Source organism: Vespa mandarinia, chromosome 16 (assembly GCF_050613455.1).
Source record: "Vespa mandarinia isolate Hongniang chromosome 16, ASM5061345v1, whole genome shotgun sequence".
In the NCBI taxonomy this organism is placed as follows: Eukaryota; Metazoa; Arthropoda; class Insecta; order Hymenoptera; family Vespidae; genus Vespa; species Vespa mandarinia.
In genome coordinates this window covers 5,229,192-5,249,988 of record NC_140825.1, presented here as the reverse complement: position 1 = coordinate 5,249,988, position 20,797 = coordinate 5,229,192, and the positions used below count along the sequence as shown (strand labels likewise).

Below are 20,797 nucleotides of genomic sequence, written 5' to 3'. Positions count from 1 at the left end.
CGAGACTAATAAATCATAATTAATAATAGTAAATAAGAATGAAAAATATGAAAAAGAAAAGAGAGCCGCAAAAAGAGAAGAAAAGATAAGCAGCTCTATATGATGCTAAGACAGCAGCCCGCACAGAAGCCCTCGCCCACAGGCCCCTCCTGTGGGTCCCTCCCGAGATATATAAAGGATAATTAATGAGAGTAAATAAGAATAAATAGAAATGATAGCGAACATAAAAGAGTGATAGAATAATTTCCTTTTCATTTCTCCGAGAAATTATTGTACAATAGATTTCTGCTAAATTTCTTCTTTTGAAGTATTATTAGCTATATAGAATAAAAATATGTCAATGATTAGTTGGAATTAGTTCGAAAAGAAATTGGAAAAGTAATGCAATATGCAGCCATTCGCTCGGTAATACTTGCATTAAAGATTCTATAATTAGAGTATGCAAGTAATACCGACCCAGGTCTCACTACGTGGAAGTTGCTGCATGTGGAGACCCACGGACTGTCGGTGACTCTACTCTAAAATTCGCGTTCCGCGATACCGATCCGCTATACCTTTCCGCTTCAATGCACTGGCTTCTTAACTAACAGGGTATGCGTAGCTTTAGCTACTGCACACCTCTTACAGATAGCTCCACCATTTGCACCGTCCACTTCAGATATAACGGATAATTAAGCACATCTGAATTTGTGCTTTCCGAATTTCGAACAAGCAAAGCGCACTCCTTAGAAATACTAATCGCGTCGCGACACTCACGTGTGTGTTGTAATTACGTAGATTCTACTGTTAGGCCGAAATTCGCGAAGTACCCCCATCGAAATTTGGAAAAAATCAAACGAAGTCCACGGTAGGACCTTTAATCGCGCCCGAACACCCACGCGAGTGTTAGAAAAACGATGACTCTACTCTACAATTCGCGTTTTCGATTCGAACAATCAAACGAAGTTTAATCGCGCCCGAGAACACCAACACCTGTGCCCGCCGACACGCGCGCCAGTGTTCTTCCTATCCTTCCCGTATTCACGCGTAAAAATCGAGAATGAATCCAGCCAGGCGACGATGCATCCGTCCACAGATGAACCTATCCCTCGATGACCTATCCTGTAAAAGAAAAAGATAAAGAGGAAATAAAAGAACAAAAGAATATATAAAACAGAAAACAATATATATATAATATATACAGAAAATGAACATAATTAAAAATATAATTAAAAACATAAACACATAATTAAACACATAATTAAAAATGAAAAATATGAGATAGAAACGAGAGCCGAAGAAAGAAAAGAGAGCCCCAGAAAGAGAGGAATAGAGAGCCCCAAAAAGATAAGACAAGAGAAACAGTTCTATATGATGCTGAGACAGCAGCCCGCACAGAAGCCCTCGCCCACAGGCCCCTCCCATGGGTCCCACCCGAGATATATAAAAGATAATTAATGAGAGTAAATACGAATAAATAGAAATGACAACGGATATAAAATTGTGATAGATAAATTTCCTTATCGTTCTGTAAGAAATTATTGTACAATAAATTCTGTTATATTTCTTCTCTCGAAGAATTATTAGCTATATAAGATGGAAATATATTAATGTTTAGTTGGAATTAGTTTGAAAAAATATTGGAAAAGTAATAGAATATGCAGCCATTCGCTCGGTAATACTTGCATTTAAAAGTTTACAATTAAACTTTGCAAGTATTAACGACCCAGGTCTCACTACGTGGAAGTTGCTGCATGTGGAGACCCACGAGCTAACGGTGACTCTACTTTACTCTAAAATCCGCGTACCGCGACACCGATCCCTCATGCCTTCCGCTTCGGATATCTTGGGCATGGGACAAAGCTAACAGGAAGTATCTAGCCTTAGCTACAGGGACTCCACTTACAGAAAGCTTAACCGTTCGACACCCTCCGCCTCAGGCATAACGGATTATTAAGCACATCTGAATTCGTGCATCCGAATTTCGAACAATCAAAGCGCATTAATCGCGTTCGCGACACTCACGTTAGTTATAGTTACGTAGATTCTACTGTTCTATCCAAATTCGCGAAGTAATCTAATCGATATGTCGAAGAAATAAAACGAAGTCCCCGGTAGGACTTTCAATCGCGCAAGCGAACTCTTACGTGAGTGTTAGAATAACGATGACTCTAAGTTGAAATCCGAAGCGCACCCCGAATTTCAACACTAAAACGAAGTCCATGATAGGACTTTTAATCGCGCCCGGACACCCACGCAAGTGTTCGAAAACGGTGATTTTACTCTAAATAAACTAATCGAATATTCGAGCAAACAAAACGAAGTCCCCGGTAGGACTTTTAATCGCGCACGCGAACACCCACGCGGGTGTTAGAATAACGATGACTCTAAGTTGAAATCCAAAGTGACATATGCTAACCGGTATTTAGACTTTCCATGATATTTGTCGGGATTTCCGCCCCGCTACCAAACATTAGGATTGTCATAACATCAGCCAGCTATGTACAGCACTACAAGGTAAACCGTTCGCGCACCCCGAATTTCAACACTAAACGAAGTCCATGGTAGGACTTTTAATCGCGCCCGGACACCCACGCAAGTGCTCGGAAAACGGTGACTCTACTCTAAAAAAACGCGTACGCGAGGTAATCTAATCGAATATTCGAGCAAAAATTTAAACGAAGTCCCCGGTAGGACTTTTAAGTCGCGCCCGCGTTCATTCACGTGAGTGTTAGAAAAACGATGAATCTACTCTAAATTCGCGTTTTCGATACGAGCAATCAAACGAAGTTTAATCGCGCCCGCGAACACCAACGCTTGTGCACGCCGACACGCACGCCAGTGTTCTCCTATCCTGCCCGTAACCGCGAGTAAAAATCGATGATGAATCGTGCCAGGCGATGACGCATTCGTCCAGAGGTGAACCTATGCCTTGATGATCTATCCTAAAAAAAAAGAAGTTAAGGAGAAAATAAGAAGGAAAAGAAAAGAAAAGACATATTGAATATCACTGCATGATTGCTCGATCATCCCTGAAAAAGAAAGAAAGAAGATGATTAAAAGAAAGATGAGAAAATAGAAGTAGCTCTGCACGCTGCTGAAACAACAGTCCGCTTCATCTCATGGGTCCTACCTAATGCTTAAAAATTAAAATTAATTAGAATATATTAAAAACAAATCTAAAAACATAAAAAAAAAATTAAAAAGAAATAACATAAATAATTATTAAAAAAAACATAATTAAAAGGAAATAACATAATTAAATTCTGAAAAGACATAATAAAAAGAAATAACATATTAGTAACATAATTAAAAACATAATTAAAGAAGAAAAATATGAGTAATAAAAGAGAGCTGCTGAAAGATAAGAAAATAAAAGTAGCTTTGCACGCTGCTGAAACAACAGTCCGCTTCATCTCGTGGGTCCTACCTAAAACCTGTAAATCATAATTAATAAGAATATATTAAAAACATAATTAAGAAGAAAAAACATAATAAAAATCTGAAAAGACATAATGAAAAGAAATAATATATTAATAACATAATTAAAACATAATTAAATAAGAAAAATATTGGATAGAAAAGAAATCTGCAGAAAGATAAGAAAATAGAAGCAGCTCCACATGATGCTAAGACAACAACCCGCACAGAGGCCTACACACATGTCCCCATCCCACTAATAAATCCCACCCGAGACTAATAAATCATAATTAATAAGATTAAATCAGTATGAAAAATATGAAATAGGAAAGAGAGCCCCAGAAAGAGAAGAAAAGAGAAGCAGCTCTATAAGATGCTAAGACAGCAACCCGCACAGAAGCCCTCGCCCACAGGCCCCTCCCATGGGTCCCACCCGAGACTTATAAATCATAATTATTAGGAGCAAATAACAATGTAAAATATGAAATAGGAAAGAGAGCCCCAGAAAGAGAAGAAAAGAGAAGCAGCTCTATAAGATGCTGAGACAGCAACACACCCATGGGCCCCTCCCATGGGTTCCACTCGAGATATATATAGAGAATTATTAATGACAGTAAATAAGAAAAAATAGAAATGACAGTAATTATACGAACGATAAAATGCTGAATTTAATTTGATTAAATTTAAGAAAAATAAAAGATTAATTAAAAAGAAATGAAATATTCTGAACACAGATATAAATAAATATTATTCTGTCTGAAAGAAATATTATTATATCTATTAATCGATAGTAAATGACAATACATGTATATGATTTTTATAACGTTGTTAAGATTATCTTATTGTTTAAATATTAATTAATTATACTTTACGTATATCGTACATTGTTTAAATGTTAAGATATTCCTATTCATTAATTATTCCATCCCGTGTTCGCGATCTCATGACTTAGACCTACCTGAAAAGAAATAAGGAAAAAGAAAGAATATGTATATTAATTATACGAACGATAAAATTCGGAATTTAATTTAATTAAACTTAAAAACTAAGAAAAAAATATATTAATTAGAAAAGAATGAAAAATTCTGAATACTGATCTAAAGAAAAATTATATTACTTTTACATTTCATAGATATGTGATTTTAATATAGAACTCGACTTTATTAAAATAAAATTATGAATTGAATTGAACTTTAGAAAAGAAAAAATATGCTAAATTTATCAATCGACTTTAACGTAAAATTTGATTTTATTAAACTAGAATCATAAATTCAATTAAGTTTTAAAAAAAAGTTTAATATTAAAAAGGCATAAAATATGAAATAATCCTATTCGCGTACGCGTGGCAATGTGGGAATATTATTTACGGAAAGTTACTTCGTCTCAGTTTTTTAAATTTATACCCCTACACCCATCACCATAAGAGCATTTTGAGTGACAACATGGTAAAATTAAAATACAAATATAGTAAAACTAAGAGCTATTCTCGAAAGTTCCTAGTGAACCTTCGAAAATAACTCAATAGCCTAATAGTTGTCCTCTTGAGCCACATGTTGTCTTCGGCATATAGCCTCTTCTTTGCTTCGTGCCTCAACCTAATCGATTATCACTCTAAAACTGTAACGACAAAATTTGATTCCAAATTCTAAGATATGAAAGAAAATCCTAATACAACCCTAACGAATCTGAAAACTTATTATTATCCTTTCGAAAGATACTTTTTCGCTGCGTGGGAGAAATTAGATATTAATTATAAAAAAATTAGAAATTAGATAATAGTATATTAATTGCTGAAAATCCTAAGCTAAAAAATAATTAATTTATCATCTAGGCTTACGGACTACGTCTCTTTGTTTTTTAGCAATCATTCTACTCGATTTTTCTCTTTCAAAACTAATGACTCTATCGAGACTTTTTTTGTATCAATTTAAATTGATTAAATATTTAATTAATAATTATTTAAAAATTTAAAGCAAACCCTTGGACGTTCTTTCTTACAAACGAATATTTTAATTTTTGTAATAAAATCATCCACAGTTTCGTTTGTAATCCAGAGATTATCCATCGCGAGTGTCTTCTTACCCGTTCCTTATTAGAACTTATGAATATCGATTCTTTACTTATTTCCGCGCGAGTAAAATATTTAAAAATGTATTAAAATATTCAAAATCACAAATAATTATAAACGCGTTTGAGTAAGAAGACCCTATCCTTATCTAATAAATAAATGAAAAAATAAGAAACCATTCACGAGTAAATCTCCGAAGAAATTTACACGTGGTCACTCAATGCTCTTCTACTAATTAATTACAACCAATCACCCGTGCCGATTCGGACCTTTCGTCCTCGACATGATTGAGTGATTGGAGGGACTTAAAAATTCACTCACTACTTAAGAAGTTCTGCAATGGCTCCAAAACACTCGTTCAGATCGAAATTAAGATTGGACGATTCGTATGTGCTTGAAAATTAGGTAGGTCGACATCGAAGTTGATCAAAAATCTCTTCAATGATGCACTGACTCTATATCGCGATAGTTATTTTTTAACGAACGGTCACTGAATTTACTTCGCGAAACTCTACTGTCTTTTATAAATACAGCCTATGCGACTGTTAAAAAATTAATAAAGTTTGCGAACAAACACTGACTCTAACGACTGCATTGCACGCAGACGTTGCAAAAACTTTTGCTTTTTAAATCGCGAAACGCGAACGAACGAACACTGCTTCTACGTCACGATATTCATATTTAAGAGATACAAATATTCGATTAACATTGGTTCCCGAGCGATTGTAATGACGTTCTGAAACAACAAAATAAAAACAAAATTATTAATATCATCGTTATAATAAGAAACTGTATAAATAATTGAAGAAATAATAAGATATAAAAATATATTTACCTTAATATTCGTTGATACTTGCAGCGAAGACATCCAGAGACACGTTAGATGTTTCCTCGTCAAAAGAAAAAGGAGAAACGATTCGGTAATCGCGATTTTGTAATTTTAATGTTTAAATAAATGTTTTATTGTTTAAATATTACTCTATTCTATCCCCGGTGCAATAAGAATCGTTTAAATAATTATAAAATTACCGATTATATTAATTTATAAGCTTTAGCGTTTAGAAAAGTGATTCTCGATGTGCACAGGTCGGAGGGCAAGAGAAAACTAACTCGCGAACTGTCAAAGTCGTGAAAAAGTGCAATTATGTTTATATTACACGAGGCAACTACTCCGAAATTAAAATTTTAAAGTAATAGAAGTTTATATAATAATTATTTTAAGTCCCGCGCGCGATTCAGACTTTTTGATGTTTAAATAAATGTACTGTTGCTTAAATATTACTCTATCCTATCCCGCGTACAATAAAAATCGTTTAAATAATTATAAAATTACCGATTATATTAATTTATAAACTTTAACGTTTAAGAAAGTGAATTTCGATGTGCACAGGTCGAAGAGCAAGAGAATTTAACTCGCGAACTGTCAAAGTCGTGAAAAAGTGCAATTATGTTTATATTACACGAGGCAACTACTCCGAAATTAAAATTTTAAAGTAATAGAAGTTTATATTAAAATTATTTTAAGTCCCGCGCGCGATTCAGACTTTTTAATGTTTAAATAAATGTACTGTTGTTTAAATATTACTCTATTCTATCCAGCGTACAATAAAAATCGTTTAAATAAATATAAACTTACCGATTATATTAATTTATAAACTTTAACGTTTAAGAAAGTGAATCTCGATGTGCACAGGTCGAAGGGCAAGAGAAAACTAACTCGCGAACTGTTAAAGTCGTGAAAAAGTGCAATTATGTTTATATTACACGAGGCAACTACTCCGAAATTAAAATTTTAAAGTAATAGAAGTTTATATAAAAATTATTTTAAGTCCCGCGCGCGATTCAGACTTTTTAATGTTTAAATAAATGTACTGTTGCTTAAATATTACTCTATTCTATCCCGCGTACAATAAAAATCGTTTAAATAAATATAAACTTACCGATTATATTAATTTATAAACTTTAACGTTTAAGAAAGTGAATCTCGATGTGCACAGGTCGAAGGGCAAGAGAAAACTAACTCGCGAACTGTCAAAGTCGTGAAAAAGTGCAATTATGTTTATATTACACGAGGCAACTACGCCGAAATTAAAATTTTAATGTAATAGAAGTTTATATAATAATTATTTTAAGTCCCGCGCGCGATTCAGACTTTTTGATGTTTAAATAAATGTACTGTTGCTTAAATATTACTATATTCTATCCCGCGTACAATAAAAATCGTTTAAATAATTATAAAATTACCGATTATATTAATTTATAAACTTTAACGATTAAGAAAGTGAATCTCGATGTGCACAGGTCGAAGGGCAAGAGAAAACTAACTCGCGAACTGTCAAAGTCGTGAAAAAGTGCAATTATGTTTATATTACACGAGGCAACTACTCCGAAATTAAAATTTTAAAGTAATAGAAGTTTATATTAAAATTATTTTAAGTCCCGCGCGCGATTCAGACTTTTTGATGTTTAAATATATGTACTGTTACTTAAATATTACTGTATTCTATCCCGCGTACAATAAAAATCGTTTAAATAATTATAAACTTACCGATTATATTAATTTATAAACTTTAACGATTAAGAAAGTGAATCTCGATGTGCACAGGTCGAAGGGCAAGAGAAAACTAACTCGCGAACTGTCAAAGTCGTGAAAAAGTGCAATTATGTTTATATTACACGAGGCAACTACTCCGAAATTAAAATTTTAATGTAATAGAAGTTTATATAATAATTATTTTAAGTCCCGCGCGCGATTCAGACTTTTTAATGTTTAAATAAATGTACTGTTGCTTAAATATTACTCTATGCTATCCCGCGTACAATAAAAATCGTTTAAATAATTATAAAATTACCGATTATATTAATTTATAAACTTTAACGTTTAAGAAAGTGAATCTCGATGTGCACAAGTCGAAGGGCAAGAGAAAACTAACTCGCGAACTGTCAAAGTCGTGAAAAAGTGCAATTATGTTTATATTACACGAGGCAACTACTCCGAAATTAAAATTTTAATGTAATAGAAGTTTATATAATAATTATTTTAAGTCACGCGCGCGATTCAGACTTTTTCATGTTTAAATAAATGTACTGTTGTTTAAATATTACTCCATTCTATCCCGCGTACAATAAAAATCGTTTAAATAATTATAAACTTACCGATTATATTAATTTATAAACTTTAACGTTTAAGAAAGTGAATCTCGATGTGCACAGGTCGAAGGGCAAGAGAAAACTAACTCGCGAACTGTTAAAGTCGTGAAAAAGTGCAATTATGTTTATATTACACGAGGCAACTACTCCGAAATTAAAATTTTAAAGTAATAGAAGTTTATATTAAAATTATTTTAAGTCCCGCGCGCGATTCAGACTTTTTAATGTTTAAATAAATGTACTGTTGTTTAAATATTACTCTATTCTATCCAGCGTACAATAAAAATCGTTTAAATAAATATAAACTTACCGATTATATTAATTTATAAACTTTAACGTTTAAGAAAGTGAATCTCGATGTGCACAGGTCGAAGGGCAAGAGAAAACTAACTCGCGAACTGTTAAAGTCGTGAAAAAGTGCAATTATGTTTATATTACACGAGGCAACTACTCCGAAATTAAAATTTTAAAGTAATAGAAGTTTATATAAAAATTATTTTAAGTCCCGCGCGCGATTCAGACTTTTTAATGTTTAAATAAATGTACTGTTGCTTAAATATTACTCTATTCTATCCCGCGTAGAATAAAAATCGTTTAAATAAATATAAACTTACCGATTATATTAATTTATAAACTTTAACGTTTAAGAAAGTGAATCTCGATGTGCACAGGTCGAAGGGCAAGAGAAAACTAACTCGCGAACTGTTAAAGTCGTGAAAAAGTGCAATTATGTTTATATTACACGAGGCAACTACTCCGAAATTAAAATTTTAATGTAATAGAAGTTTATATAATAATTATTTTAAGTCCCGCGCGCGATTCAGACTTTTTGATGTTTAAATAAATGTACTGTTGCTTAAATATTACTATATTCTATCCCGTGTACAATAAAAATCGTTTAAATAATTATAAAATTACCGATTATATTAATTTATAAACTTTAACGATTAAGAAAGTGAATCTCGATGTGCACAGGTCGAAGGGCAAGAGAAAACTAACTCGCGAACTGTCAAAGTCGTGAAAAAGTGCAATTATGTTTATATTACACGAGGCAACTACTCCGAAATTAAAATTTTAATGTAATAGAAGTTTATATAATAATTATTTTAAGTCCCGCGCGCGATTCAGACTTTTTAATGTTTAAATAAATGTACTGTTGCTTAAATATTACTCTATGCTATCCCGCGTACAATAAAAATCGTTTAAATAATTATAAAATTACCGATTATATTAATTTATAAACTTTAACGTTTAAGAAAGTGAATCTCGATGTGCACAGGTCGAAGGGCAAGAGAAAACTAACTCGCGAACTGTCAAAGTCGTGAAAAAGTGCAATTATGTTTATATTACACGAGGCAACTACTCCGAAATTAAAATTTTAATGTAATAGAAGTTTATATAATAATTATTTTAAGTCCCGCGCGCGATTCAGACTTTTTCATGTTTAAATAAATGTACTGTTGTTTAAATATTACTCCATTCTATCCCGCGTACAATAAAAATCGTTTAAATAATTATAAACTTACCGATTATATTAATTTATAAACTTTAACGTTTAAGAAAGTGAATCTCGATGTGCACAGGTCGAAGGGCAAGAGAAAACTAACTCGCGAACTGTTAAAGTCGTGAAAAAGTGCAATTATGTTTATATTACACGAGGCAACTACTCCGAAATTAAAATTTTAAAGTAATAGAAGTTTATATTAAAATTATTTTAAGTCCCGCGCGCGATTCAGACTTTTTAATGTTTAAATAAATGTACTGTTGTTTAAATATTACTCTATTCTATCCAGCGTACAATAAAAATCGTTTAAATAAATATAAACTTACCGATTATATTAATTTATAAACTTTAACGTTTAAGAAAGTGAATCTCGATGTGCACAGGTCGAAGGGCAAGAGAAAACTAACTCGCGAACTGTTAAAGTCGTGAAAAAGTGCAATTATGTTTATATTACACGAGGCAACTACTCCGAAATTAAAATTTTAAAGTAATAGAAGTTTATATAAAAATTATTTTAAGTCCCGCGCGCGATTCAGACTTTTTAATGTTTAAATAAATGTACTGTTGCTTAAATATTACTCTATTCTATCCCGCGTAGAATAAAAATCGTTTAAATAAATATAAACTTACCGATTATATTAATTTATAAACTTTAACGTTTAAGAAAGTGAATCTCGATGTGCACAGGTCGAAGGGCAAGAGAAAACTAACTCGCGAACTGTCAAAGTCGTGAAAAAGTGCAATTATGTTTATATTACACGAGGCAACTACTCCGAAATTAAAATTTTAATGTAATAGAAGTTTATATAATAATTATTTTAAGTCCCGCGCGCGATTCAGACTTTTTGATGTTTAAATAAATGTACTGTTGCTTAAATATTACTATATTCTATCCCGTGTACAATAAAAATCGTTTAAATAATTATAAAATTACCGATTATATTAATTTATAAACTTTAACGATTAAGAAAGTGAATCTCGATGTGCACAGGTCGAAGGGCAAGAGAAAACTAACTCGCGAACTGTCAAAGTCGTGAAAAAGTGCAATTATGTTTATATTACACGAGGCAACTACTCCGAAATTAAAATTTTAATGTAATAGAAGTTTATATAATAATTATTTTAAGTCCCGCGCGCGATTCAGACTTTTTAATGTTTAAATAAATGTACTGTTGCTTAAATATTACTCTATGCTATCCCGCGTACAATAAAAATCGTTTAAATAATTATAAAATTACCGATTATATTAATTTATAAACTTTAACGTTTAAGAAAGTGAATCTCGATGTGCACAGGTCGAAGGGCAAGAGAAAACTAACTCGCGAACTGTCAAAGTCGTGAAAAAGTGCAATTATGTTTATATTACACGAGGCAACTACTCCGAAATTAAAATTTTAATGTAATAGAAGTTTATATAATAATTATTTTAAGTCCCGCGCGCGATTCAGACTTTTTCATGTTTAAATAAATGTACTGTTGTTTAAATATTACTCCATTCTATCCCGCGTACAATAAAAATCGTTTAAATAATTATAAACTTACCGATTATATTAATTTATAAACTTTAACGTTTAAGAAAGTGAATCTCGATGTGCACAGGTCGAAGGGCAAGAGAAAACTAACTCGCGAACTGTTAAAGTCGTGAAAAAGTGCAATTATGTTTATATTACACGAGGCAACTACTCCGAAATTAAAATTTTAAAGTAATAGAAGTTTATATTAAAATTATTTTAAGTCCCGCACGCGATTCAGACTTTTTGATGTTTAAATATATGTACTGTTGCTTAAATATTACTCTATTCTATCCCGCGTACAATAAAAATCGTTTAAATAATTATAAAATTACCGATTATATTTATTTATAAACTTTAACGTTTAAGAAAGTGAATCTCGATGTGCACAGGTCGAAGGGCGAGAGAAAACTAACTCGCGAACTGTCAAAGTCGTGAAAAAGTGCAATTATGTTTATATTACACGAGGCAACTACTCCGAAATTAAAATTTTAATGTAATAGAAGTTTATATAATAATTATTTTAAGTCCCGCGCGCGATTCAGACTTTTTGATGTTTAAATAAATGTACTGTTGCTTAAATATTACTGTATTCTATCCCGCGTACAATAAAAATCGTTTAAATAATTATAAACTTACGGATTATATTAATTTATAATCTTTAACGTTTAAGAAAGTGAATCTCGATGTGCACAGGTCGAAGGGCGAGAGAAAACTAACTCGCGAACTGTCAAAGTCGTGAAAAAGTGCAATTATGTTTATATTACACGAGGCAACTACTCCGAAATTAAAATTTTAAAGTAATAGAAGTTTATATTAAAATTATTTTAAGTCCCGCGCGCGATTCAGACTTTTTGATGTTTAAATATATGTACTGTTACTTAAATATTACTGTATTCTATCCCGCGTAGAATAGAAATCGTTTAAATAATTATAAAATTACCGATTATATTTATTTATAAACTTAACGTTTAAGAAAGTGAATCTCGATGTGCACAGGTCGAAGGGCAAGAGAAAACTATCTCGCGATCTTTCAAAGTCGTGAAAAATTGTGTTTATGTTTATATTACACAATGCAACTACTCCGAAATTATAATTTTAAAATAATGGATATTTGTATTAAAATTACTCCAAACCTCCGCACGTTTCCGACTTTCTACTTTTTAAATTAATGTATTATTCTTCACATATTACTTTATTGTACTCCGTAAACACTTATATTGTCAAATTACTTTTGGAATTATGTGACGCAACCCTGACGCAACCCTGAGAATATTACAAGAATATAACGTTCCTAGTACTAAATACAAGTTTTATTATAACAAATTACGTATTTTGTTAAGATGTTTAAGAAAATATGTACTTTTGAATATAAATGTTTTAATAAAATATTTTTCTTTTTTTGCTTGTAAAAAAAATTTGCAATTACTCTATTGCTGGCTAAGAGAGAAAATGAAAATATTATGGAGATTATTTATAAAGCAAAAATATGTTATTTGGGGCACTGAACTTTGTAGTGAACATAATTTTTACATTTCATGAAATATTTCATTTTTGTCAACCATATTCTAAAACGTAAAATTAATTAATTGAGCTTCACATGTCAAATAAAGGCAAAAAGCGAGACTGATTAGCCCTAAGAATCACATTTCGTTGGCCTCTAATTTAAAATATCAATTTGATATGCCCGTATATTGTCAGTAAGTTAGATTACGAATATTCATATAACTATAATAAACCAATCAATGAAAAAATACTATAATAGTTTATACTTGTACCTTGTAAGAATAATTACATTGCTAAATTGAAGTATATATATAATGACAATGGGTAATTTTCAGTCCTTTTTTATGGTTATAGATAAAAATTCAACAGTGTTTAAATATTAAATTGAAATTATTTTATATTTTAAGTATTACGAGACTGTATAATGTTTAAACGAATTATTAAACGAACACTATTGTTTAAATATTAGTTTATTCTACTCCATGTACATTATACATCGTTTAAATAATTATAAAATTATTTCAAAATTGTATATTCATAAGACCCATTAGCACGAAGTACTGAACTGTTTTAGGATACAATGAGTCGAAAACTCGTTAAAATGCATAAGTTACCATGGCTTTTCTGTGAAATGCATAAAGAAATATGTTTGGAAAGAAAAAAGAAATAAAAAATAAAAAATCTGAGTATATTAACACACATAACAAGAAAACACTGCTTTTACAAAAAACAAAACGTATATCACTATAGCATTTATATGAAAATCAGTAATAGTGGTAGAACTTTTTCTTTTGCAAAATTCAAAAATTGCCACAATACGGAACTTTCTTTTCATGAAAAATGTGCTAAACAGCATTTACGTTAACAATGAGTTCAGACGAGCATACGCCTTTTTCGAATTTTTTAAATACTTTTATTCTTATACATAAACTATTGTCGAGAAAACAAGTTTTGATACGATTTAAAGAAAGATACAAAGCTTTTTCAAAAGTTGGAAAAAGACAAGTTCTCGCTTGAACCATTATCTTTAAAATAAGACAACTTATTCATCCAAATCTATTATAAAATAAACCATTATAAAATCAGAAATAATGAACAGTCTTAAAAGTCTCTTGATATCTATTTTCATTAGTAAATAAAAAATAAAAACAAAAAATATCATAATCTTCAAAAATGTTTTTTTTTCTTTTTTAACTGAAAGAGAAAAATAATAACAAAGCATAATAACGTTTTAAAGAACAAAACATTTCCTATTTATAAAAAAACAAAAATTCCAAATTTGTTTAACTTTTTTTGCTTATATTGTTTTGCAATTGTTTCCAGAAAAGTATAAATTTTTTAGTTTAATTATAGAATGATTCAATATCTGTAATAGTTTTAGTGGAAGCCAAAAACGAAAAAGGCTAAAATTTGAAGGATATTTTTACAGAAGGAAATTCCTTGCATATTCTACAAATTGCATAATTTGTTTAAATTTCCGAATTCTTCTCTCGTAAATCAAAAAACATTTATTTACTGTAAACCCAAACGTGAGAGATTAAAATCTTATTATATTGATATTTTCGAAATTGTTCACTTTGTGCATTTTTAAATAATATTGATAGAGAAAATATAATGATTATTTTTTAATGAATCTTTTTCGTTGAATTTTTGAAATTTACAACAGGTTCCTCTGTTATAGTATCAGTATCTGTACGCGATTTATCAACAGGATACAACCTGAAAAATATTTTTATAAATTAATGTGATCATCGAAACAATATCAAATTTATTCTGTCAGACATTACAGGTTGAAATAAATAATAAAAAAGTTATCTTACCATCTCTGATAAAGATAAATAAGAAAAACAGCATCATCTCTGAAGCATGCTATTCTATGGGCTGTTGGCATTGTAATAATAAAAGCAAATATGTCATCGATGAAAGTATTAAATGCTTTATACATGAAAGCTCTCCATGGCAAATGAGCTACAGATTTTAATTTATAATTAATGAAAAGTTGTGGAAGCATGAATAAAAATCCAAATGCATAAACACCATTCACTAGAGAATTTATCGTCCAGGAATACCAACTATAACATGAAGTACATTTGATAATACGTAAGACAAACAGATTTACATTCATAAATATTATTAATATAATTAATATTAATATAATTTAGATAACTCACAATAAAACTTAAACATTAGTTTCAATAATTCATTTTCTTACCTTTTGTGATGTTGATAAATTAATGAATAAAGTGCAGCACCGATAACAAGTGGATATAACAAATAGCTTAGATAGCGCATACTTTCACCATCAAATTCTCTTGTTTTCATCTCAGCAACATTGATATTATCTTTATTAAACTGGATTCTTGGAAAAATACCACCATAACTGATCACTTTTACTCTTAATATTTTTTTCAATTTCCATAACTATTAACAGATATTATTAATATAGTTAAAATGTCTTTTTCGTTATTTTAAAGTTATTTAAGTGGTGCTCGATATATTTATCAAAAGATCAAATTCTCAAATATAGACCTGCGTCCTATTTTCATTAAATACCCATAACAAAAATATAACAATATTTTTTTCACGATCACTTGGTGTGCTAACATAATAAAATGTATTGATAAAAAAAAATCGTAAGTATTAGCGATCGGCTTAAATCATTACGCAATATACTTTATGGGCACCACTATTTTATACTAATTATTATGTACCTCTATAATGGTGCCTATTCCAGTTGGAATAAGCACAAGTAAAGATGAATTTTCTTCTAGTAAATAAAAGAAAATTATTATCTGACTAAAAGCTCTCCATACTACTGTCCATTTGCTCAGTCCAGCAAGATTATTCTTTCTTCTCCAAAAATTTACATCATTTTTGAAAGCAAGAAAGTCAAATAGCATCTATAAATAAATAAATGATATTAATTAATGTTTGATATATACCATATATACATATATTTGTAATATTTCATTTGTACTCTTACATGAATGGCTGCAATGAAGAAAGTACCTCCTAATAAGTATATGTTAGTATCCGCAAAAATTCCTTTTATTTCATCTATATCTTTGTCTGAAAATCCAAGATTTTTCAAACTTTGCATAGCATCTTCAACATGCAATATTAATCTTAACTTCCCAAGAGTTATTGGAGTATACATAACAGAAATATTAACAGTTTTATTCTGTGGTGATATTTGTAAGAGATCATGATGTCGAGTTTGTAAAAAGTCATAGTTAATAATCGGTAAAAATATATTACCATTTAATATCCTGTATAATGATATAATGCATATAGAATACAAATAAAATCATATGAACGTATTTTATACAATAAGATTTACCAACACAAAAATACTAACTATATATATATATATATATATATATATATATATATATATATATTAATAAATTGTACCTTAAATCATGTATAAGTTCCACAGGTATACCATCTTTAGGAAATTTAATATCTTCTGTCATTATTGTAAATGTTACTTTGCTTTTAATATGTGTTACTGGATGAACATATTTTTCTTTTTTTCTTGCACTTACGTCTTGTTCTCCTAATAAATTAAAAACTTTAGCTTCAGGTACTGAATATTGTGTTAATTCTATAACAGTATTTGCCATAAATATATCCTATAAAAAAGAAAGTATATTTATACATAGTATAATATATTTGATAATAAAATCTTTGCACCTTTATACCTTTTGCAATTCTTTAAAGGATTTAAATTGTTTTTGGAAAGTAGGCACCAATATCACATGTAGAAATAGTGTTCCATTTTGTTGCGTTTTATGGGGAAGATCTATGGAAAGAGAACTATGGAAAAAGAACGATTATTTATTAAGCTGAACGTTAATTTAACTGTTAAATGATAGTTATACTACTGTAATATAATTTTTAAACTTAAAGTATAGAAATACGTTTCCAGTGCAATCTTTTAAATTTGATTAAAATTATAAAAAAAAAATCTAATTACAAATAAATACCATATAATAAACATGTATGATGAAGCTCACATGTTTTGTGCTTGAGTATAATCAAACTTTTGCTGCATATATAAAGAATTAACTTCTCTCTCTGGTGGTCGCTTCAGTACGGAACTATATATATATAACTGTAATTGTGGATTTTTGTATAGATAAGAAGTCAGACATGGCTTTCCATTTTCGCATAAAGGAACAACAAATAATAAAGATAATGTATATATCGAATAAATAATATATGCCAAAAACACTTTAGAAAGTATAAGACTTAAAGACGGCCACTGCATTTTAATATGTACATACATACATTAAAATGTAAACAACATTGATTTTTTTCTAGGCCTTTATCATACACAATTATACCCGTTTAAATGATATTTCTTAAAAAATTCGTTATAGCATAAAGTAAATTATGATGTTCCTTCCACGTACAAATACGTGAAATTATCATAAATGATGATGACACGTGTCACTTAAAGCGGAATCTTTGATATTCTAATATATTTTTCTACAGACTGAAACAAATTCTCGCTCATATTGGAAAACAAAGGTTTGAATTACGTTTCCATTGCTCATTGGTGCGCTGATATCGTTACCGATATTTGAATTGGACTAAAAAGACAGAGAGAGAGAGAGAGAGAGAGAGAAAGAGAGTCTGGAGGCGCTTTAGCTCGTGACAGAAGTAAAAATATGGCCGTTATTTTTATACGATAATTCCATTCGTACCAAATTCAAAAAATATACATTTCACATAGATTAAAGATTTTAAGATAAATAAATGTATATATTAATTCTTCCTATAGCATACATCTTTTCATTATTAAACTATATAAAATATGTGCTATATGAATCACTCGTGACGTCGTTTATCGTAAAATATAAAACTTCAAAGTAGAACTAAATTAAAAAGTAACAAAGATAGTATAATGATTCTATTGTAAATGTATTTAAATTGGAATAATGAGCGAATAATTTAATTAATGTCACAAGAAGATGCACAGGACAGAATTTGAAAATAATCTGCAAAATATCTAAGAAGACAGAAATTATTCTACTTTTAATGTCATCGAGAGAGTTTCGATTTTTTCTATAAATGGCAGATTTAAAAAAGGAACGCTACTATCAATGTCAATAAGTTCATGCTTTATATCCTTATATTTCTTTCATAAAAATATGAATTTGCATAAACATATACTTTGCTTATTGTATATATCCGATATAAATTTCTTTTATAGCATTTTTTTTTATAAAATTTGCTCCAAAATTTCATATACAATACATATCATTCTTGCAAATTGAAAATGTAATTAATTAAAATCGAAAGAAAACTTTTTTGCAATATTGTAACAATAATTTTGAGAAATCTCATATAATCTGCTCAGAATGTACAAAGAAGAAATTAATTCTGCATCAATGCAAATACATATCATACATTTTTATGGTAAATACTTTAACGATTACCTTTTCTTTTGTAAAAAGAAATATAGAAAGATATATTTTACATAATACTTGTGAATGATTTTTTATAAATTATCAGAAGTAAAAAAGAAAACTTGAAACACTATCATGAACTGTACTGATTTTATTATCAATACAGACAATTTTTAATATATTTTAATAATTCGATACACGTATTTATATAATGCCAATCTTGTTAGCAACATCAAGAGCGTCATAATCACGAGTTAATCGCACGTACGCTTTCTTCTTTCCATCTGGCCTTATAAGTGTATTTACTTTGGCCACATCAACGTCATAAAGCTTTTTAATAGAAGCTTTAATATGGTATTTATTCGCTCGTGTATGGACAATAAAAACTAATGTATTATTATCTTCAATCTTTTTCATGGCTGCTTCGGTAGTCAAAGGGAATTTGATGATATTGAAAGCATCCATACTAAAAAAGAGAGAGTAAATATATCATTATGTTATCAAACGTTATTATATATACAGATAGGAAAAATTTTCAAGTACTCACCGACTTCTATTTGGCACCGATTTTCGTGCATATTTCGGATTTCTTGGAGGTCTGAATGTTTTTGGGCGATGGAAATGTACAGACGTCCTAATCTTTCTTACCCTAGATCCATGTACACCTTTCAAGATCTATGGAAAAAAATAAATATGCTTTTAATCCATTTATGAAATAATAATTTACCTATTATATATATATATATATCTTTAAATATTCAGTTTATGTTTACTATTTTTATCACAATAATTCAATGAGATTCCCTTCTATTTAATTCATCATGTCAATGCCATATGATACAACCAGGAAAATTAAAAACTCAAATTATGTAAATACCTTTTTCTGAGCTTTTAATGCTTTTTGAATAGCTATTGCAGGCTTGCCTCCCTTGGGTGTTTTCTTCGATGCTTGCACATTTTTCTTAGGTTTTGAAATTAATGGCTTAGATGCCACTTTTGGTGCAGGCTTAGCTGCTGGTTTCACTGCTGGTTTTGTAGAACTTGCAGTTTTTGTACTAGCTGCTTTCTTTGCAGTAGTAGGTGCTGGTTTTGATGCTGGTTTTGTTACTTTTGAAGTACTAGCAACAGTTGCTGGCTTCTTCTCAGATTTCTTTTCTGGCTTTTTTTCAGCATTCTTACTTGCTGAAAGGAAATAAGCAGGATAAATACAATAATAAGAAAATGTAAATATTTTTGTTAGGCACGAACATTTCGTTTACTGCTGTCTCATTTACAGGTTAGATTAATAATCTTTCTAATACATCATGTAAAATATAATGTTTCTATGCTTTTAAAAACTGATTTATTATGTTCAATGAGAAAACTAAAATTTTATGAAATAAAAAAGATTTAATATATATATAACCACATTAAAACACATGTGTTCGACAAACCACATGGTTATGTTGCCTACAATAACGAATGTTTACACTGTACTAAAAATTCTTTCACTCGACGATATAACCGTTAATATTTTCTTATATTAATTAAAATTTTATTTGCCATTATTAAATATATTTTATACAAAAAATTATAGTACATAATTAATCTTTAAATTTACCTGTTTTCTCCGTGGGTTTCGGTTTGGGAGCCATTTTGATAAAAAGGACGGCACTTCTAACCGGAAACAAACGCTTCGGAAATATTAAAACTACGTTAGTCGCTTAGCTCAGTATAAATCTTGAATTTTTGGTATTTTTTTGCTTGTATCGTTTCTAAAACATATAATAGAAAATAAAACATGAAATAAAAGAATTTCTTATTAGTGGTGTATCCAATAGCAATAAATCATATCATATTCTCTAAGCAACTTATTAAACAACATTTAATTCTCCCTCTCTCTCTCCCTCTCTCTCTCTCTCTATATATATATACATATATATATATATATATATATAGATATATATATATAGATATATATATATATATATATATATATATATATATAATTAGTTAAAAATATACAAGATTATTACATATTAAGCTAAAAAATACTACGGATTGAAAAATAAGTTTGATCAATCGATCAACATTATTAAATTTTTTAGAATGATTAAAATAATCTCGTTGTTGAAAAATATTGAAAACCATAAATGAGTAAATGACATCGTAAAAAGTACTCTAGCAGTTAATAACTTTAATTATAATATAACATTTTAGAAAAATAAAAAATAAGATTGTTCGATATTGAAACAAGTTTCAA

At 29.7% G+C, this 20,797-nt stretch overlaps 2 protein-coding genes across 3 annotated transcripts; both read right to left on the bottom strand.

The window, feature by feature from the left end:
- Positions 1-13,586: 13,586 nt before the first annotated feature.
- Positions 13,587-17,763, bottom strand: LOC118442347 (lipid scramblase CLPTM1L). Of its 2 annotated transcripts, none has more exons than XM_035867823.2 (8): positions 17,128-17,763; positions 16,843-16,957; positions 16,553-16,773; positions 16,122-16,407; positions 15,850-16,038; positions 15,351-15,559; positions 14,959-15,210; positions 13,587-14,857 (listed from the first exon to the last, which is right to left on the bottom strand). In XM_035867823.2, the coding sequence occupies exons 1-8, from the start codon at positions 17,139-17,141 to the stop codon at positions 14,764-14,766; spliced, it is 1,380 nt and encodes a 459-aa protein (XP_035723716.2). In that variant the 5' UTR covers positions 17,142-17,763; the 3' UTR covers positions 13,587-14,763. The 2 variants fall into 2 exon arrangements, with proteins under 2 accessions (XP_035723716.2, XP_035723715.2); XM_035867822.2 differs by having other exon boundaries at positions 13,598-14,857; positions 17,158-17,762.
- A 928-nt stretch (positions 17,764-18,691) lies between these two features.
- RpL23A (ribosomal protein L23A) lies at positions 18,692-20,316 on the bottom strand. The gene is made up of 4 exons (XM_035867827.2): positions 20,156-20,316; positions 19,433-19,737; positions 19,103-19,230; positions 18,692-19,021 (listed from the first exon to the last, which is right to left on the bottom strand). The coding sequence occupies exons 1-4, from the start codon at positions 20,187-20,189 to the stop codon at positions 18,760-18,762; spliced, it is 729 nt and encodes a 242-aa protein (XP_035723720.1). The 5' UTR covers positions 20,190-20,316; the 3' UTR covers positions 18,692-18,759.
- Between the last annotated feature and the right edge of the window lie 481 nt (positions 20,317-20,797).